Raw genomic sequence first — 16,684 nt, 5'->3', positions numbered from 1 at the left:
AAAATTGTGTTTTAGTGGTTTAAATCTATATTTTAATTTTTGAGTAATACAGTATTCCAAGTTAGCTTTCTCTATACTCTTAGAACTCCTGCATATCTTTTAGAAGATCACCTCTCAAAGCCCCAGGTTTCTTTAACCTTTTTCCTAAAACCAGACCCCTGACACTAGTGTACAACTATAATTGAATGGTCCTGGGCAACCAAAACTGGATGTCATATTCAACTTGAGGTCAGACTAGAGATTGATTGATTGATTTTTACTGGTTGTTGCTGAGTTACTTGAGGTGTTTGGAGGCTTGTACTGTTAGTCGAATTTAGTGAAGTCTTCAGGGAGTGGTGTGACATGGGGTAAAGGCATTGATTCTGATTTCAAGAGTTCTACTCAAAGCACTTGCTCTAAGTCATTGGCGTTGTAGTTTCTATCCCTCTCAGTCTTCAGCTTGACATGGAGAGTCAGCAGAGGAGAAGCTGCTCGAAGAGAGTGGGAAGCTGGGAGGAAAGTGCTCTCATTAGGAGGCTACCTGCACCCAGGATCTTGAGGGAGCAATTATCCTACCTCAATCTAAGCAGGGAATAGTGTGTGTGCAACATCTCAGCTTCACCAAGGAGGCGCTCACTGAATTATTCCACCTGTTAGAGGCAGGATTGTAGCCTCAGCACAGGGCGAAGACAGCATTACCAGTGCCTGTGAAGGTGACTCTGGCCTTGAACTTCTTAACACGGTTCCTTTATGCTTGGAGTAGGCAATATCTCCAACACCTCACAGTTCACCGTTCACTGCTGCATAAAAGAGGGTATTGACTTCCTATCAAATGAGAGAGGAATACATTACATTTGCTGTTTCCAGTGAGAAGCAGGCAGTGAATGCATACAGCTTTCCCAGGATAGTGGCATTCCCCATGATGCAGACTGCCATTGACCGCACAGAACATTACTTTGCAGGCTCCTAAATCCAAACTCGGAGATATACCACGACCACAAAGGATTCCACTGCCTCAGTTGGTGTGACCATACGCAATATGTCTTGCAGATCAATGATCAGTATCCTGACAGCAGTGATGATGCCTTGGTTCTGCACTGGACTGTTCTACAATCTGCATTTGAGCCACCTCGAGAAACCTTAGGGCGACTACTGGGTGACCAGGGCTATCCATTGACCACATGGTTCATGACTCTGGAGTGCAACCCACACACGTGGACAGTAATATATAACAAGAGATATGCTGTTACATGAAATGCCATTGAGCAGAACACTAGGGTGCTTAAGCAACAGTTCCAATGCTTAGACTTTTCTGAAGGAACCCTACATAAAGTAGTACCAACACAAAGATAGACAGGAACGTAAGTTTGCAAGAAGACATAAAGAACCTACAAATGGATTTAGATAGGTTAAGTGAATGGACAAAACTTTAGCGGGAAGAATAATAACGCAGTATGTTATTTAAATGGTGAGTGACTGTGGAACTCTACAGTACAGAGGGATCTGGATCTTCTGATACATGAATCACAAACAGTTAGTGTGGAGAAAGCAGATGAATGTTAGCATTTACTGCAAGGGGAATCGAGTATAAAAGTAGGCAAGTGTTGGTATAGCTGTACAGGGCCTTAGTGAGACCATATCTGGAGTACTGCATACAATTTTGGTCTCCTTACTTAAGAAAGGATATAATTGCATTAGAAGCAGCTCAGAGAAAAGGTTGATTGCAAGGATGAAGGGTTATTTTATGAGGAAAGGTTGGACAGACTAGGCCTGTATCCATTGGAGTTTAGAAGATTGGAGAGGTGATCTTATTAAAGCATATAAGATTGTGAGAGGACTTGACAGGGTAGATGCTGAGAGGTTGTCCCCTTATGGGGGAGTTTAGAACCAGGGAACACAGTTTAAAAATTAGGAGTCTCCCATTTAAGACTGAGATGAGAATATTTTTTCCTCTCAAAGGGTCATAAGTCTCTGGAATTCTCTTCCCCAGAGAGCAGTGGAGACTGGATCATTGAATATATTCAAGGCTGAGTTGGAATTTTGATTAACAAGGGAGTCAAGGAATATTGGGGGCAGACAGGGAAGTAAATTTAAGGCCATGATCAGAGCAGCCATGATCTTATCAAATGGCGGAGCAGGCTTGAGTGGTGAAAAGGTCTGCTTCTACTCCTAATCCTGGTGTTCTTATGGGTTGCAATTATTGCTGAACAGAATTCACTTCCTAAACTAAATCGCACCAAAAATAAGCAAGCAGATAAATCATTTGCCTTAATGGTGTCAGTGACATGTTAAATTTTTCAGCTGATGTCTCATCTCATTGTGGATCAATGCAAGATCTTCTGTATATTCACTTGAAATGAAACCCAGCCAAACTTCCCTTTCATCCATCAGAAGTTTCCATTCCTGTCAAGAATGTAGGAGATCAAGTGAGGTAATTTTAGAGTTCTTAAGAGTCACTAAAATAATCTTTAACAACTATAAATCACTTTTTAAATTTTAAGTGCTTCAGATTGATGCTAACAGTAGTGGCAGAATGTTAGTGTAGGCTAATAATTTAATCTTTCTATAATTGTGAATCAATATGAACTCAGGATTTTTAGAGGGATGCTGGACAGGTACAGAAAGGATTATTTGCGGTAGCTCAGATTCATTTAGTGTTAAGTGGAGATTTGATCAACAGCAGGCTGGGCAGACTAAACATTGATTGTACTGTTTCATCGTCATTAATGAGAGAAGCCTGGCAGAGTTAGAAGGAGATATATTTCCCTTCATGCTCTATTAAGGCCATTAAAATATAACATCAGCAAAGTGCTGATGGAATTGTTGGACTGATTATTGTTGCACTAGTGAGGCTCCAGGAGTCTTACTGACAGGTTGCTAGGCAGACAGTAAAGAGCAGCTTTGATCTATCCAGTATTGGCTTTTACTTTTTCTCATAAGAATCAATTTTAAATTGTCTTCAATACTGTTTAATTTGTTGCTAAGTCAGCTTAATCACAAAAGTGAGCATTACAAATAACACCATTTTCCTCAGAAACAGTGGGCAGCAATTCCCTATCCTGGAGTGGAAGAGGTGGGGGCAGAAAAGTAGTGGGAGCTGCAGCGAGACAGTTCCCCAACATTTACCCGCTGCCAGGGAAGTTTCCCGGGGTCGGGCCGGCATACGGATCGGCTGTCCACTGTCAGGCTGCCAACTCAATTGAGGTGGCCCTACTGCAGCAGTCCAGGTCGGGGGTTATCACAGTCAGAGGCTTCATCCTCTGAAGATGGAATCTCTGGCAGCAAAGGCCTCACCACCAGTCAATCACTGCTGCCGGAGGGGATTCCCGTCTTATCAGAAGGGCCTGCCTGCTTGGCCCCTCTAAAACATGCATTAATTATCAACCCTCCAAGGGTGCCTCCATTTTGAAATTCCCTCGTGTTCTCCTAGCTGCCTCAGCAGCGCTCAACTCTCCTGGTAGATATAACAACAAGGATAACAGCACTCCACATTATTTAAGTGTAAGCTGACAGCAACATTTCACATTGTTCTTATTTATACTGCCTCTTTCAGGCCCTTTGTGGTTCATTAATGATTCTTCAATTTGATTGTTTAAGGGGATACACAGTTGCTTGACCTATTCATACAGGTTCCTGATATTCTGCAAGGGCACCTGAAACAAAATGTCTCTGTAATCACAAGTTTCAGTGCAAGCTGTCACTGAAAGTCTGTAGACTAGTATAAATGCAAGAAATGCCTGCCACCAGCTGCATTTTTGCTCTGGGGTTGGGACCCTGGCACTTGGTTGCAGATCAAGGTTCTTCACCCACATCTCGTGAAGCCAGATTTTTGACGCGCAGGCCAATTAGTGGTCATTGTGGATGCTTACCGTCCAATTAAGGGTGGTGAGCAGGCTCCTGAGGCTGGAAACCCCACAGGAGGTTCTCCAGCACTGAAAGATTGGCAGACCCACCGTCAAAGGTGGCAACTCCCATATAGGTAGGTGAAAGAGAGGGCACCTCAAGATGGAGGCACCCTCTGAAGACTTATTAAAACCTTGAAAATAAACTGAGAACATAGTTGCCAGACTGTTAATGTGAAGAGGAAACTCCTCTACAGGGCATCTTGTGACCACAGCTATAGCCATCATGCAGTTGTGGCCATGGGGGAGGGGAGGTGGTAAGAATGGTAAATGGACCACTGGCCTCACCTGGTCTGCCATCTCTATTCATCAGCCAGAATTTGGCCTCAGCAAGGGCCCTGATTGCCAGCTGGGGGGCTAAATGTGCTGTGGCCTTAATTGGCCACCCGCCACCTGCCCCTCCAGCCTCTTTAAACATGGCAATGAGGTAGGAACATGCCAGCACACTGGCACGTCAGCCAGCAGCGGGATATTGTGGGCCCGTCCTCCTCCGTTCCCATGTCCGCAGCCCTTTCAAAATCCAATCCCCTTTGTTCATCGTTGAGAATAATATCTGGCCTATTTCTGAGCTGCTTCAACCTCTATGCTCTCTGAAATGAACAATTTACAAATCTCAAAGCTATAACAGGGGCAAAGTAAATATGGGCCCATAACGTACGATCTCCGGACGGTCATACCCGGGAGGTATCCTAGAAGATGCGCTGGGGGGGGACCCCCTGGAAATCCCTCCGCAAGGACTGCATGGGAATTGTTCAGGAAGTTCAAACTTCCGATGGGCAAATACTCTGCTATGGGAACTATCCACCACTTCTATTTAAATCAGAGGCTTTGGATGGTTCAGACTCTTTGACCAGAATAGTTGCCCAGGGAAAGTTAAAATAATTAAAACCACTTCTAACTCCTGGGTAGCTAGAGTATTGACACCTCCAAGCCACCATAGGACCTCCCAACTTCCTCCCTGTACCTCGATTGGAACCCACCCCCCACGGACAATCCCGCCCCCCTCCCCCGACAACCCCCCCCACCCCCGACAATCCCCCCCACCCTGACTACTCTCCTGATTCCCCCCCGGCCCCCCCACCTGACTACCCTCCTGACCCCTGCGACTACCCTCCCGACCACCCAATGCCCCCCCCCCCATTCCTACCTACTTATCTTCTCCCTGGCTTCTGGAGGTGGCTGGGACCTTTAACCTTACCTGCTTTATGGCAGCTAGTACCGTGGAAAAGGTTGCTGGGGTGGGGTTCCTTTTGTCCGACTATGTTGCCCTAGACTGAAGGCCTCGGGAACCTGCACTTTTCTCACCCGGCCTGAGTCAAAAGGTGGGGCGAGGAGGGTGCAGCTCATGACTAAGGTTGGGAAAAAGGAGCGAAGTGGCAATCTGACTGTGATCGCCACTCCTCAGAAGTTCTAGCCCATGAAGTAGTGCATTTGAGGGAAAAGAATAGGGAGTGAAATGTACGCTAAATAGTAAAATTCTCAGTGCACTGGAGGAAGAAAGGAATTTGAGGATGAATGAACATAGATCTTTAAAAGGAAGATTGCAGGTGGAGACAAAAAGCAAATCAAATTCTACCTTTTTAAAGGACATTGAGCACAAAAGCAAGGAGGCGATGATGAATCTGTACAAAAGATTTGGGATCATGTTGATTTTCAGCATGGGTGGAAAACTGGTGATTGTAGGTTGGTTGGCGCCCTGTCCAGTTTTTCTTTCCATTGACAAGTTTGTTGGGCTCCAGTAAAGTATTATTTGAAGGTTCAGGCAGCCTGTTACAGAAGGGATAAAAACAGAAAATGCTGGAAAAACTCAGCAGGTCTGGCAGTATCTGTGGAGTGAGAGACAGAGTTAACGTTTCGAGTCCGCATGCAGAGTCGAAACGTCAACTCTGATTCTCTCTCCACAGATGTTGCCAGACCTGCTGAATTTTTCCAGCATTTTCTGTTTTTATATCAGATTTTCAGCATCCGCAGTATTTTACTTTTATGTTACGGAAGGGACATTGAAGCGAAGGAACGGGTGCAAAGTAGATTCACTCGAATGATTGGTTGAGAGGATATGGTTGTAATGAGAGATTTGAATAATTGATGCTGTATTCACAGAATAAGAGAATGTCAAGGAGGTATTCTGTTCCTGGCAATAAAGGGTCCTTCCTTTGTTATTTGTTGGGCACCTTCCTATTGATGTCTGCAGGCAGCCGGAGTGGTGCACTCCAGCAGATACTGGCAATCGCTGACTACTGCTCTTTTTCTAATTTACCATCCTGCTGTTCCTTTCTATTGGGTCTTTTTGAGGACTAGTGGAACCTCATATCACTTTTTCTGCAGCTTCCAATGGCAAAAAAAAAGTTTGACTTTGGATCCTTTTGGAGGCAGGGTATCCTGTCCCTGCCACTAACAACAAGCTATCAGTATAGATATTGCTTATTCTTCACATTGATTTATTTCTTAACATTTCAAATAGGTGGCAGGTCTCCATAATTTAATCATATTGGTTGTATTGCTGATTATAGCATGTTTACTTCACAGCATATTGTAGAAAGTCAGAGGATAATAATTGGATACAGATTGGAGTGTGATGGCAAATTTGAACAATTAGTGGGCACAGTTCCATATCTCAAGTGCATGTGGGCTTTTTACCATTTTGTTCAACTGCTGTGGCTTAGGTCTAAATATTAGGGGCAGTTTTGCAAAACTCTGCTGCTAGCACAAGTCAGATGTAGTGTTAGAACATTACAGACCCAACTCACTGAACCATGCTCAGTGCTAGCAAAGCCCTGTGCCAGTTAGAGGTTCACAAAATCAACTCTTTATTCTTTTGTTTCTCAGTGGTGTGCATTTTAATTGCATCTTTCCTCATTTCATTCTAAAAGCAATTTCTCTTCAATTACATTATCATTTAATGCATTTTTCCAATTAATCCTTTGTGATTTCTTGTCCCAGCATTAACATTTAATTTTCTGAAGTCTGGGAGTATAATTGTAATTGTCCTTAATTCTCTTCAGTAACTCTCATCCTGTATTGTGATCATGTATCTAAAGGCTGAGATTTAATGGTTTAATTACTTTCTTTCTAATTAGTAAATAATGGATTTGTTTGGTTCAAATTAAATAGCTCTTATAATGTGATATTAATCTACGTAAATATATTGTAAATAAAGCAATCTATAACGATCAAGGTTCTGTGATATAATTGGTAGATGCAATTCTTGTGAAGAATCATTATTAAGTCTGAAGCACCATTGTTGGTTAGTGTTAACATCCTGTGAATCTCAATAAAATAACACTGTAAAGGTGTTTGGAACCAGATTACTTACATTGAGCCCTGTCTACCTCAGGTTAAGAAAATTAATCATCACTAAGGTGATTGCAACAGTTAAGTAAAATAGAAAACATTGACACCCATTGAAATTCATCAACTGTTTAACTCACCGATCGCTACAGGTGGTTCACAATTGCACTTAATTAAAAGTTAACAAAATGTATGTTACTGTAGGTGAAACTTTCTCAAATCTCAAAATTGACTGTCCTTCATTTGATCTGCTAAAATTTGTTCGCCTTTGTGTGCAAGCTTCATATTCAACTCGACCAGCTTGTGAAGAAGTTAACCCTATAGATTTGCCATAGCTTCCCCCAGAGAATAGTGAGTATAGAGTGACAATAAGTAAGCCTTACCACATGGTCTGTGTGCGCCTGATTTTAAGATGTGTTAGTGGATTTAGCAGAGTGCTTATTGAAGCTAGTTGGAGGACAGACATTCTGTCCAGTATCAGCTGACAGCGCAGCCAAGGAGGCCCTGGAAATGTAAGTTGTAAATTGCTTCCATGGACCAGGAGGAGCAGGATTGGTCTTCTGAGCCCCACAAAAAAGGCTGCTCCTGGCCTGGGCTGGGCTTGCTCACCAAACCCTCTCCACTTCCAGGACCTTTCTACTTGCAGGTAGAACTGATGTCCCAGCCAACTAAATTGCTGTGAACCAAAACTAGCGAATTATAGTGGAAAGTCTATTAGGTGTCAGAAGCTTGGTTGCAGGGTTGGAGCCTCAAAATTGCAGCTGGAATAGACAGCCTCCCAGGCAATATGCTGGTCGGCCTCCCAGAAACCAAGATCAATCCCAGGATGTGCCATGTAAATGTAGTCAATGTCTGGTGGTATTTTATCGTGTCATTATAGCTTAGTGGTTAGCATAGTTGGGTAGGTGGAGTTCAGCATCTCACTGTTTATGGTGTTAAGGCTATGTCAGGAGTGTTCCTGCAATTGTGAAACTAGAATGCAAAGGAGGTTACTCTGAACTTATCAATATCTCTTTATGTTTTTCTTACAGATACTGGCTGACAAACAAGATTTACATCAAACGACCAAGCACAGGCTTACTGATGTATACACTTGCAACTCGATTCTGTGATGAGATCCACCTTTACGGATACTGGCCTTTCCCAAAAGATGCGAAGGGGACACTGGTTAAATACCACTACTATGACAACTTAAAGTACAGATACTTTTCTAATGCTGGACCACACCGAATGCCACTGGAATTCAAAACTTTGAAATCTTTACATGACAAAGGAGCTCTGAAGCTAACAACGGGGAAATGTGTGTAACCCTAGACATCAAAGCTGAAAAGCAGAGTTGGTGTGATATTTGCACACTGTAGATTTTATGTGAAAAGGTAACTCCTCAGTGATAATTACAACAATGCTGTAAAGTGCCCATTGCCCAGCTAAGTTTACAGCCTCAGATTGTTGTGATGAAATAATATAATCTCACTGTTAGGAGCAAAGATCAAGCAGTGATGTGTTAACAGTGATTGAATATTGATTGACAAAATGGTCCAGGTCTGTGAGCACTGTCATCACTAGTAGGGCTCTGCATTTATTGTAGCCTCCAAAGTCCTGAGGACTAATCAGGCTTGGTGTTAACTAGAGGTCAGTATTTGTCTTGAGCAGCTGTCTCAGCAAGCAATCGATGCCAAAGTGCTTTCTGAGTGTTACACAACTGAGTCACAGTTTCAAGGTACAATGTTATTGTCTGCATATGTGAATCAGCCAAGGGTAATATCAGTTATAAGAATTAAAAGGCCATGAGAGGACTTAAAGTCTGATAGCACCCCAGCTCGGTGTTGTTGGTAGTTTTATAGCTCAATGAATATAAAGAAGTTGTCTTATGTGGTGTGCTGAATGTGAACTGTAAAAAGTTAAAGGTGCCCTTTCTGCCGGTACCAAAGATCTTTATATACTGATCCTGTTAGAAGTTGCTTGTAAAGACTGATATTTCAGAAATTACTAGGGTAAAGTGTTTTGTGCAATTACTACATTTGTGGTTTTAGCAGGAGGAACCAGGAGATAAAGAAGGAAGAGTGGACAGAATAAAAAGCACAAGTCTTTTTTAAACAAAAGCACAGATTACCAGATCCTTAAAACATGGGGAATTCTACTCTAATGTTATTTTAAAAATCAAATTGGTACATTTGAAAAGTTCACTCACTAACAAATTCCTCTACCAAATGTTCTGAATCATGTTGTGAATAGTGGAAAAATCCTATTTCCTATGTTGCATTTTCCTATTAACCACACAATTAACCATCAGCACCATTATTCCTTTCTGTAAATATTATGTAATGTATTTTCTGTGGTAACATTGTAAAAATTTCTGCTTACTTTTAAATTATTTGTTTATGCAATTCTTTAAAACTCATCCAGGAGGGTTTCAGGTCACCTGAGTCTGGTCCCAGTTCCTGATGTTGAGACAGGCTTCTTGATTGTACAATGCCGAACAAAAACGTGGTTGCAACAAAGTTCTGCCTGCAACACTGGGAATTGGCAGGAGTGACTCAGGACTTTCCCAGACTTAGAACCCTGCAACGTTTAATTTTATTTCGAGAGATTGTCTTCTGCAAATGTTGGAACAGAACCATAGTATCTGATGGCTTGGAATTTCCTTGAGCTACACTGTTGTTGCCCCTTTAAAAAAATACATAGACTGGAAACTTCCAGAGACAGTTGCACATAGGTTTTCTGGGTCTACTGATTTACATTACCACTGGTGCAAGTGTTGGTGTGAAAATAATATAAAACAGCTGTGAGCAACTGAAACTTATGCACAGCTTTTAAAAACAAAGTTCAAAGACTGGGTGATGAACAGATAAGTGAGGAACAGTGCTTGGTTCTTCCTTTTCACTTTCAAATAATTTCACTACCTGTCTTGGCATTTTTTTTACTTGAACGGAATATTGGCCACTCAAGCACCATCTGTACCCAGAAGGCAGTGGGGTGCGGAACTGAACCAGAGACGAGGAATGTAGTTTTAAGTCATTCAAATCTCTTAAGCCATCCTGAAGGTTATTGTAGGCAAGGCGAACAGGCCCCAAGGTATGCATGCCACTAGCTGATGAGAAGTGGCACTGACACTGTTTATCAATTCTTTCATCTCTGGACCAAGGAGCAGTGCCACACAAGTTCCACACCCTCAGCTAGTCAGGCAACGTAACCTGTTTCAAACCTCCCCCTTTTCTTCTCACCCTCTTAAAACAACGCTTGCTCAACGAACGCTTCACAGTGCTGTTTTGTTAAGGGGCTCCAACTTGTACTATGGCTATGCAGCTCCTCTCACAGTAATTGCATATAAAACTTTAAAGCCCCTTCCTCACCTTTAACAGCCTCATATCCCCAAATTTCTTACTTCACCTTTTCTATACCACATGGCACGCAATGTTCAACTGCTAGCTTTTTTGCAGAACTCACTGACTACCACAGGGCACTGTGGGGGGTGGAGGGGGCTTCTCCAATTGTAGGAATGTGCAGTTCTTGCCATGGGAAATGTTCAGAATGGTGGCATCTTACTGGCACCAGGTTATTGACTGAGCACCTGCGCTGTCATCATGCTGAAGCACCGCCTTCTCTGTCTTCTTAATCCCGGGAGGGTGCTGCTCACCTAGTCTTAGCTTCTGTCCTCCTTTCCTGCAGAACAACCAGAGCAATGGACACAGGAGGTAGAAGATGATGATGATGGGGAAGAAGATGAGGAGAAAGCCAACCAGCAGTCAAAGCTGCAGGGCACTGCAATTCCTCAGGACAGCAGCACATAGCAGTAGTCCAAATCCCGGAACTCCCTAATAGCACATGGACTGTAGAGGTTCAAGAAGGCAGCTCACCAGCATTTTCTAAAGGAGGGCAATTAGGGATGGGCAATAAATGCTATTCTAGCCGGCGACACCAACATCCCATGAACGAATTTAAAAAAGGATACAGTGATGACATATGTTGTAATGCCTCCTGTAGTAAATGCAGAATCTCTGTCATTTGATCCTGTGGTGCTGTTGGCTGTGCATTATAATTCATGCAAAAATATACCTATAGGGAATGCCATATCTTGCTTCTGAAGAGTCCTGACTGTGGATAATGGTTAGGAGGTGTCTGAAAATCTGGTTGTATCAGAGCTTTCCTAGTGAGAAGCAGTTAGAAGCAATTGTAAATATCTGTAGGCAAAATGAGCTGCTGTAAAAAATAATGTTCTACCTGCAGAAATCTGTGACAGGAACTCTTCGCTTCCATCTTGCTTAGCTGGTCTTGGAAGTTGCTGGAAGAAATCAGATATGAGTCAAAAAAAAAGGTTGACTGTGACCTATACTGTCAGTGACTGAATTCGGGACATTTTCAATATTATAGGCTAAGTAGCGCACACATTCTGATTTTAGTAGTTAGTTAACCACACATTGGGATTTACCTTACTCGAAAATATTAAGTACTTTGCTTAGCCCAGCTAAAAGGAAAACCATGGCTTGTTCCACAGATGTGTGCTGCCTTCCTAAAGGCAAGTGAATGGCTTGGGAATCATTTTAATGAGTTGTAAGGAAGCAACACAAAGGGCAGAATTTTATGGCCCCGTTTCGACGGGGACGGGGCCGTAAAATGTGGCGAGACATTCTAAACCCCATTGGCTTCAGCGGGAACGTAAAATCCCGCTGCCATAAAATTTCTCCCAAAGTGTTCGTGTCATGACACCCAACTGTGAGAAATCCTTCATCCTTGCAGGTTAACGTCCTGTTTTATCCATGGGCAGAATCTTCCGGTCGGCGTGTGGGGGTAGTTTAGAAACCTGCCCGTCCAACCTTAAGGTTAATGGGCAGGTGAAAAGTCCAAGCAGCTTTCGCATTTTTCAGGAAACCTCATCCACGGGTGGGATGAGGTTTCCTGAAGCCTTTATAAAATAAATAAATAAATTTTCCCACCATTACAAACATGTTCCAACCCATGTGACATGTTTGAATAAATTTTTAAATACATTATTAATTTTCATAACCAATTAATCTCCCTGAGGCAGCTCCATGCCTCAGGGAGATTGCTGTGCCCTTTCATGTGCATGTGCGAATGAGCGCTGGCCCCGGCTCTCCCTCACCTCGCCCGCACAGATAGCGCTGAGCACTACCGGCCGTGTATTACGCCGGGCGGTCCTTAATAGGCCCGCCTGCCCAAAATGGTAGGGTGCAGCCGATTGCAGACGGCGATCGGCTCTGCGCCCGCCCGCCATAGGAAAAACCCAGGCCTATGTTTTATTTATGAGACCTGGAAGTTTTATTCCATTTCTTTGCAATTCTGTGAGAAAGTAAATAAAGGTTTTAGTACAGTTTATTTTCAAACGCCTCAAATGTTCGGCATTTTTCTTTCAAATTTCCTCCCTGCCTTCTAGAGTTGTTGGGAATGATTTTCACTGGGTGTGGATGGAAAATGAATCGTTATGGATTGACCACTCGTACGTTCTGCTCGATTCGCCTTTCTGAATAGACAGCCAATCGACAACCACCAGTTTTCCATCCATGACAAAGTGATAGATCTAATTGCTCCTTGCTAAAAAACAATTTCATGTTCAGGGTACTATCTAGTATCTTTCCCAACTGGCTGTTATTTGTGGGACATTGACAGGACACTTTACTATGAGGACTATTAAATACAAACCTGGGTTTGCCCTCACCTCAAGTCCATACACATACTTCCTGCATGAGTCATTGAATAGGGAACAGGCGCAGTGCCCCTGGCTTTCTAAGGCAGGGAACAAAATGTGTAACATCTGTCACTGTGCCTTTTCTGGTTACATTTGTCTGCTGTTCAGAGGAAATAATGCTTGCATTTTCATCATGCTTTATCACTTTAAAATATCTCAAAGTGCTTTGCAATCACAACGAACTATTTTGAAATGCAGTTATGGGGCTAATCTAAAGCAGCAAAAACCCACAGATAGCAAGGAGATTAGTCTCCATTTAATTTGTTTTCTGATGGTTAGCTGAGGGTGGAAATCTGGCCAGGATACATAGAGAAACCCCTGGTCTTTGAATAGTGCAAAGGGGTCTTTAAATGCCATTCAGAACAGCGATAGAATGTTTATTCGTCATACATGGAGAATCGCAGATTTTCTTCTCCAATCCTAAGGCAATTTGACAAAACAAAAGCTACTTGAGCTGTGCAGTAAACTTGGGGCAGTAAACATCACTATCAATCCTGCTTAAGAAAATGTTCATGATTTTAGTGTATGCAATCATAGTTGTTACATTTCAAGGAAAGCACTGATATTTTTTGTGAAAATTACGAACCTAAGTTATTGCTGTCAGTCTGTCGGCATGGTAGAATGTTTTCAATGTATTTTCATGCATCAAAAAAATGAGAAAAGACTCAAAAGACATTACACTACATTCGACTACTGAGAAAATAATTCCTACAATGTGAACATTTAAATATGATTTATATACAGTTTCCCAAAGTGATACAGGAACAATTAAATATGAAGGTTCTTAAATGCAATTGTCTGTTTGTTTTGTATTGCCTCCATTTTAGGAACAGTATTCAGTTTTCCAGCATAGTGCTCAGTAGTACATATTTTATTTTTTTCTCTGCGAGATGCTGGGTACAGTTCCAAAGGCACCAACAAGCCGCCTTGCCCAAGATTTAAGGTGTAAGCTTGAATTGTTGGGGAAGGGGGTAATTCTCCTCCACAATTCCACCTGAAATCTCTTCCATTTCAATGCCACAACCAGGATTTTTTCTTCCCAACCCAATGCATGAAAATAGCAAACGTAAGCATGGAGCCAATCCCCAGGGGATTTCCCTCCCATCTTATTGTCACTTCCCAGGTCTGCCATGTAAAAGATGGCGATAAGCCTCAGGATAGAGGAAAAACTAGTTGAAAATTTTCAAACCCCAGTAAAAATCTGTAATACTGGCACCAATAATACGGGAGTTCCATTTTAAAGTATATAAGACCAGTTCGGATACATTTTACTGGTACCCTTCACTTCAAGTTTTACTGTTGTTTTCTTCTGCTAGGAGTGGGAGTGCCAAGGCCTCCTTCTATGCTTCCATTGCAATCACCTTTGGGATGCATCTGCCTCTTTCAGATCCTTTGCCACCTTTTCTGGTTTTTCTGACTTGATAGTGAGGGATTTCTTCTTGTCGGTGGGGAACCTCCTGGGGAGCCCACCAAACACATCAGATGAATGTTAATCTAAGAAAATGGGGCACACAAAGTGGCTCTTGCACCAACTGCCCCATGGTGCTGAGATGATCTTCCACCAACATGGTAACATGGAAGGCACCGGCAGGATAGCAATCTGTCAAATTTCAGAATTTATGCATCTATCCTTCTCGCAGGGATGCAGTTTTGTGTTTTACTTGGAGGCTGCACTCGCAGGTAAGCCATTAATTTAATTCTGACTGACACTTGATACTTAGTTTGAGATGTCTATCTCTAGCTTAAATGCAAAGATCTGAGCTGTGTAGATGTTTCCACTGCATTCACAGCGATTCAGATCTGTTCTACGATAAGACTGCACTTGCACGCACACCAGAGCCCACACATTGAAAAGGTGTCATGACACATATAGACTGTGTCTTCAAAACTCTTGAAAGTGCAAAATTGATGGCACTGAAAATGCCCTGGTCACAGTCACAATGAATACAATGCTATCAGCCGCGCAGGAGTCAAAGTGCTTTTATACTCAAGAGCAAATGGTTTGAAGCCCTCAGCACATTGCAGTGAGCTTTCGTTCTGTTTTTCATGAGTTTATATCATCATGGCAGACATCTTCATTTTATTGAGTAGGATTCATACTAATTTCATATTTGTATACGGAAGGAAGGGAAACAAGCAGTAGTTTCATGGAACATATAGAGATTAAAGAGGAGGAGGTGCTTGCTGCCTTACAGCGAATAAAGATAGATAAATCCCCTAGGCCTGACATAATATTCCCTCGGACCTTGAGGGAGACTAGTGTAGAAATTGCAGGGGCCCTGGCAGAAATATTTAAAATGTCCTTAGCCACGGGTGAGGTGCTGGAGGATTGGAGGGTAGCTCATGTTATTCCGTCCAAAAGTAAACCAGGTAATTACAAGCCAGTGAGCCTGACGTCAGTAGTAGGTAAATTATTGGAAGGTGTTCTGAGAGATCGGATATATAATTATTTGGACAGCCAAGGGCTGATTAAGGATAGTCAGCATGGCTTTGTGCGTGGTAGGTCATGTTTAACGAACTTTGTAGAGTTTTTCAAGGAGGTTACCAAGAAAGTAGATGAAGGAAAGGCTGTGGATGTTGTCTACATAGACTTTAGGAAGGCCATTGACAAGGTCCCACATGGGAGGTTAGTTCAGAAGGTTCAGACACTTGGTATCCACGGAGAGGTTGTAAACTGGATTCGCAATTGGCTATGTGGGTGAAAACAGAGAGTGGTAGTGGATGATTGCTTCTCAGACTGGAGGTCAGTGACTAGTGGTGTGCCTCAGGGATCTGTACTGGGACCATTGTTGTTTGTTGTCTATATCAATGATTTGGATGATAATGTGGTGAATTGGATCAGCAAGTTTGCTGATGACACTAAGATTGGAGGCATTGTGGACAGCGAGGAAGGCTTTCAAAGCTTGCAGAGAGATCTGGACCAGCTGGAAAAATGGGCCAGAAAATGGCAGATGGAATTTAATGCGGAAAAGTGAGAGGTGTTACATTTTGGAAGGTCAAACCAAGGTAGGACATACACAGTAAATGGTAGGGCACTGAGGAGTGCGGAGGAACAAAGGGATCTGGGAGTTCAGATACATAATTCCCTGAAAGTGGCGTCACAGGTAGACAAGGTTGTAAAGAAAGCTTTTGGCATACTGGCCTTCATAAAGCAAAGTATTGAGTATAGGAGTTGGGATGTTATGGTGAGGTTGTATAAGACATTGGTGAGGCCAACTTTGGAGTATTGTGTGCAGTTCTGGTCGCCTAACTACAGGAAGGATATCAGTAAGATTGAGAAAGTGCAGAGAAGATTTACTAGGATGTTGCCGGGTCTTAAGGAGTTGAGTTACAGGGAAAGATTAAACAGGTTCGGACTTTATTCCTCGGAGCGTAGAAGAATGAGGGGAGATTTGATATAAGTTTACAAAATTGTGTGGGGTATAGACAGAGTAAATGTGAGTAGGCTCTTTCCACTTAGATTAGGAGAGATAAACACGAGAGGACATGGCTTTAGGGTGAAAGGGGAAAGGTTTAGGGGGAATATTAGGGGGAACTTCTTCACTCAGAGAGTGGTGAGAGTGTGGAACGAGCTACCATCTGATGTGGTAAATGCGGGCTCACTCTTAAGATTTAAGAATAAATTAGATAGCTACATAGATGGGAGAGGCCTGGAGGGTTATGGACTAGGTGCAGGTCAATGGGACTAGCGGAATAATATTTCGGCACAGACTAGAAGGGCCAAATGGCCTGTTTTCTGTGCTGTAGTGTTCTATGGTATAAAACTATAGATGTTACTGCTGTGCATATATCATAGGCCTAGCTGACCCAG

General features: G+C 42.6%; 1 protein-coding gene across 2 annotated transcripts in view; it reads left to right on the top strand.

Annotated features, from left to right (window-relative positions):
* The window catches only part of st8sia4 (ST8 alpha-N-acetyl-neuraminide alpha-2,8-sialyltransferase 4), a 69,627-nt gene extending 55,965 nt beyond the window's left edge, over positions 1-13,662 (top strand). The window contains exons 5-6 of one of the 2 annotated variants that reach the window (XR_013579845.1): positions 8,201-10,244; positions 10,839-13,662. Coding sequence is in view for 1 of the 2 variants with exons in the window: in XM_078565864.1 (XP_078421990.1) it covers positions 8,201-8,477 (277 nt within the window). In the remaining variant the exon portion in view is untranslated. Of the gene's footprint in view, positions 1-8,200 lie in introns of both variants that reach the window. The other variant, XM_078565864.1, reaches the window with a different exon arrangement.
* Positions 13,663-16,684: the final 3,022 nt, after the last annotated feature.

The sequence above is a fragment of the Cetorhinus maximus genome, chromosome 2 (genome assembly GCF_964194155.1).
Source record: "Cetorhinus maximus chromosome 2, sCetMax3.hap1.1, whole genome shotgun sequence".
Lineage (NCBI taxonomy): Eukaryota > Metazoa > Chordata > Chondrichthyes > Lamniformes > Cetorhinidae > Cetorhinus > Cetorhinus maximus.
Note: the sequence above shows the minus strand (reverse complement) of the source record. Positions and strands in the feature narration are given on the sequence as shown.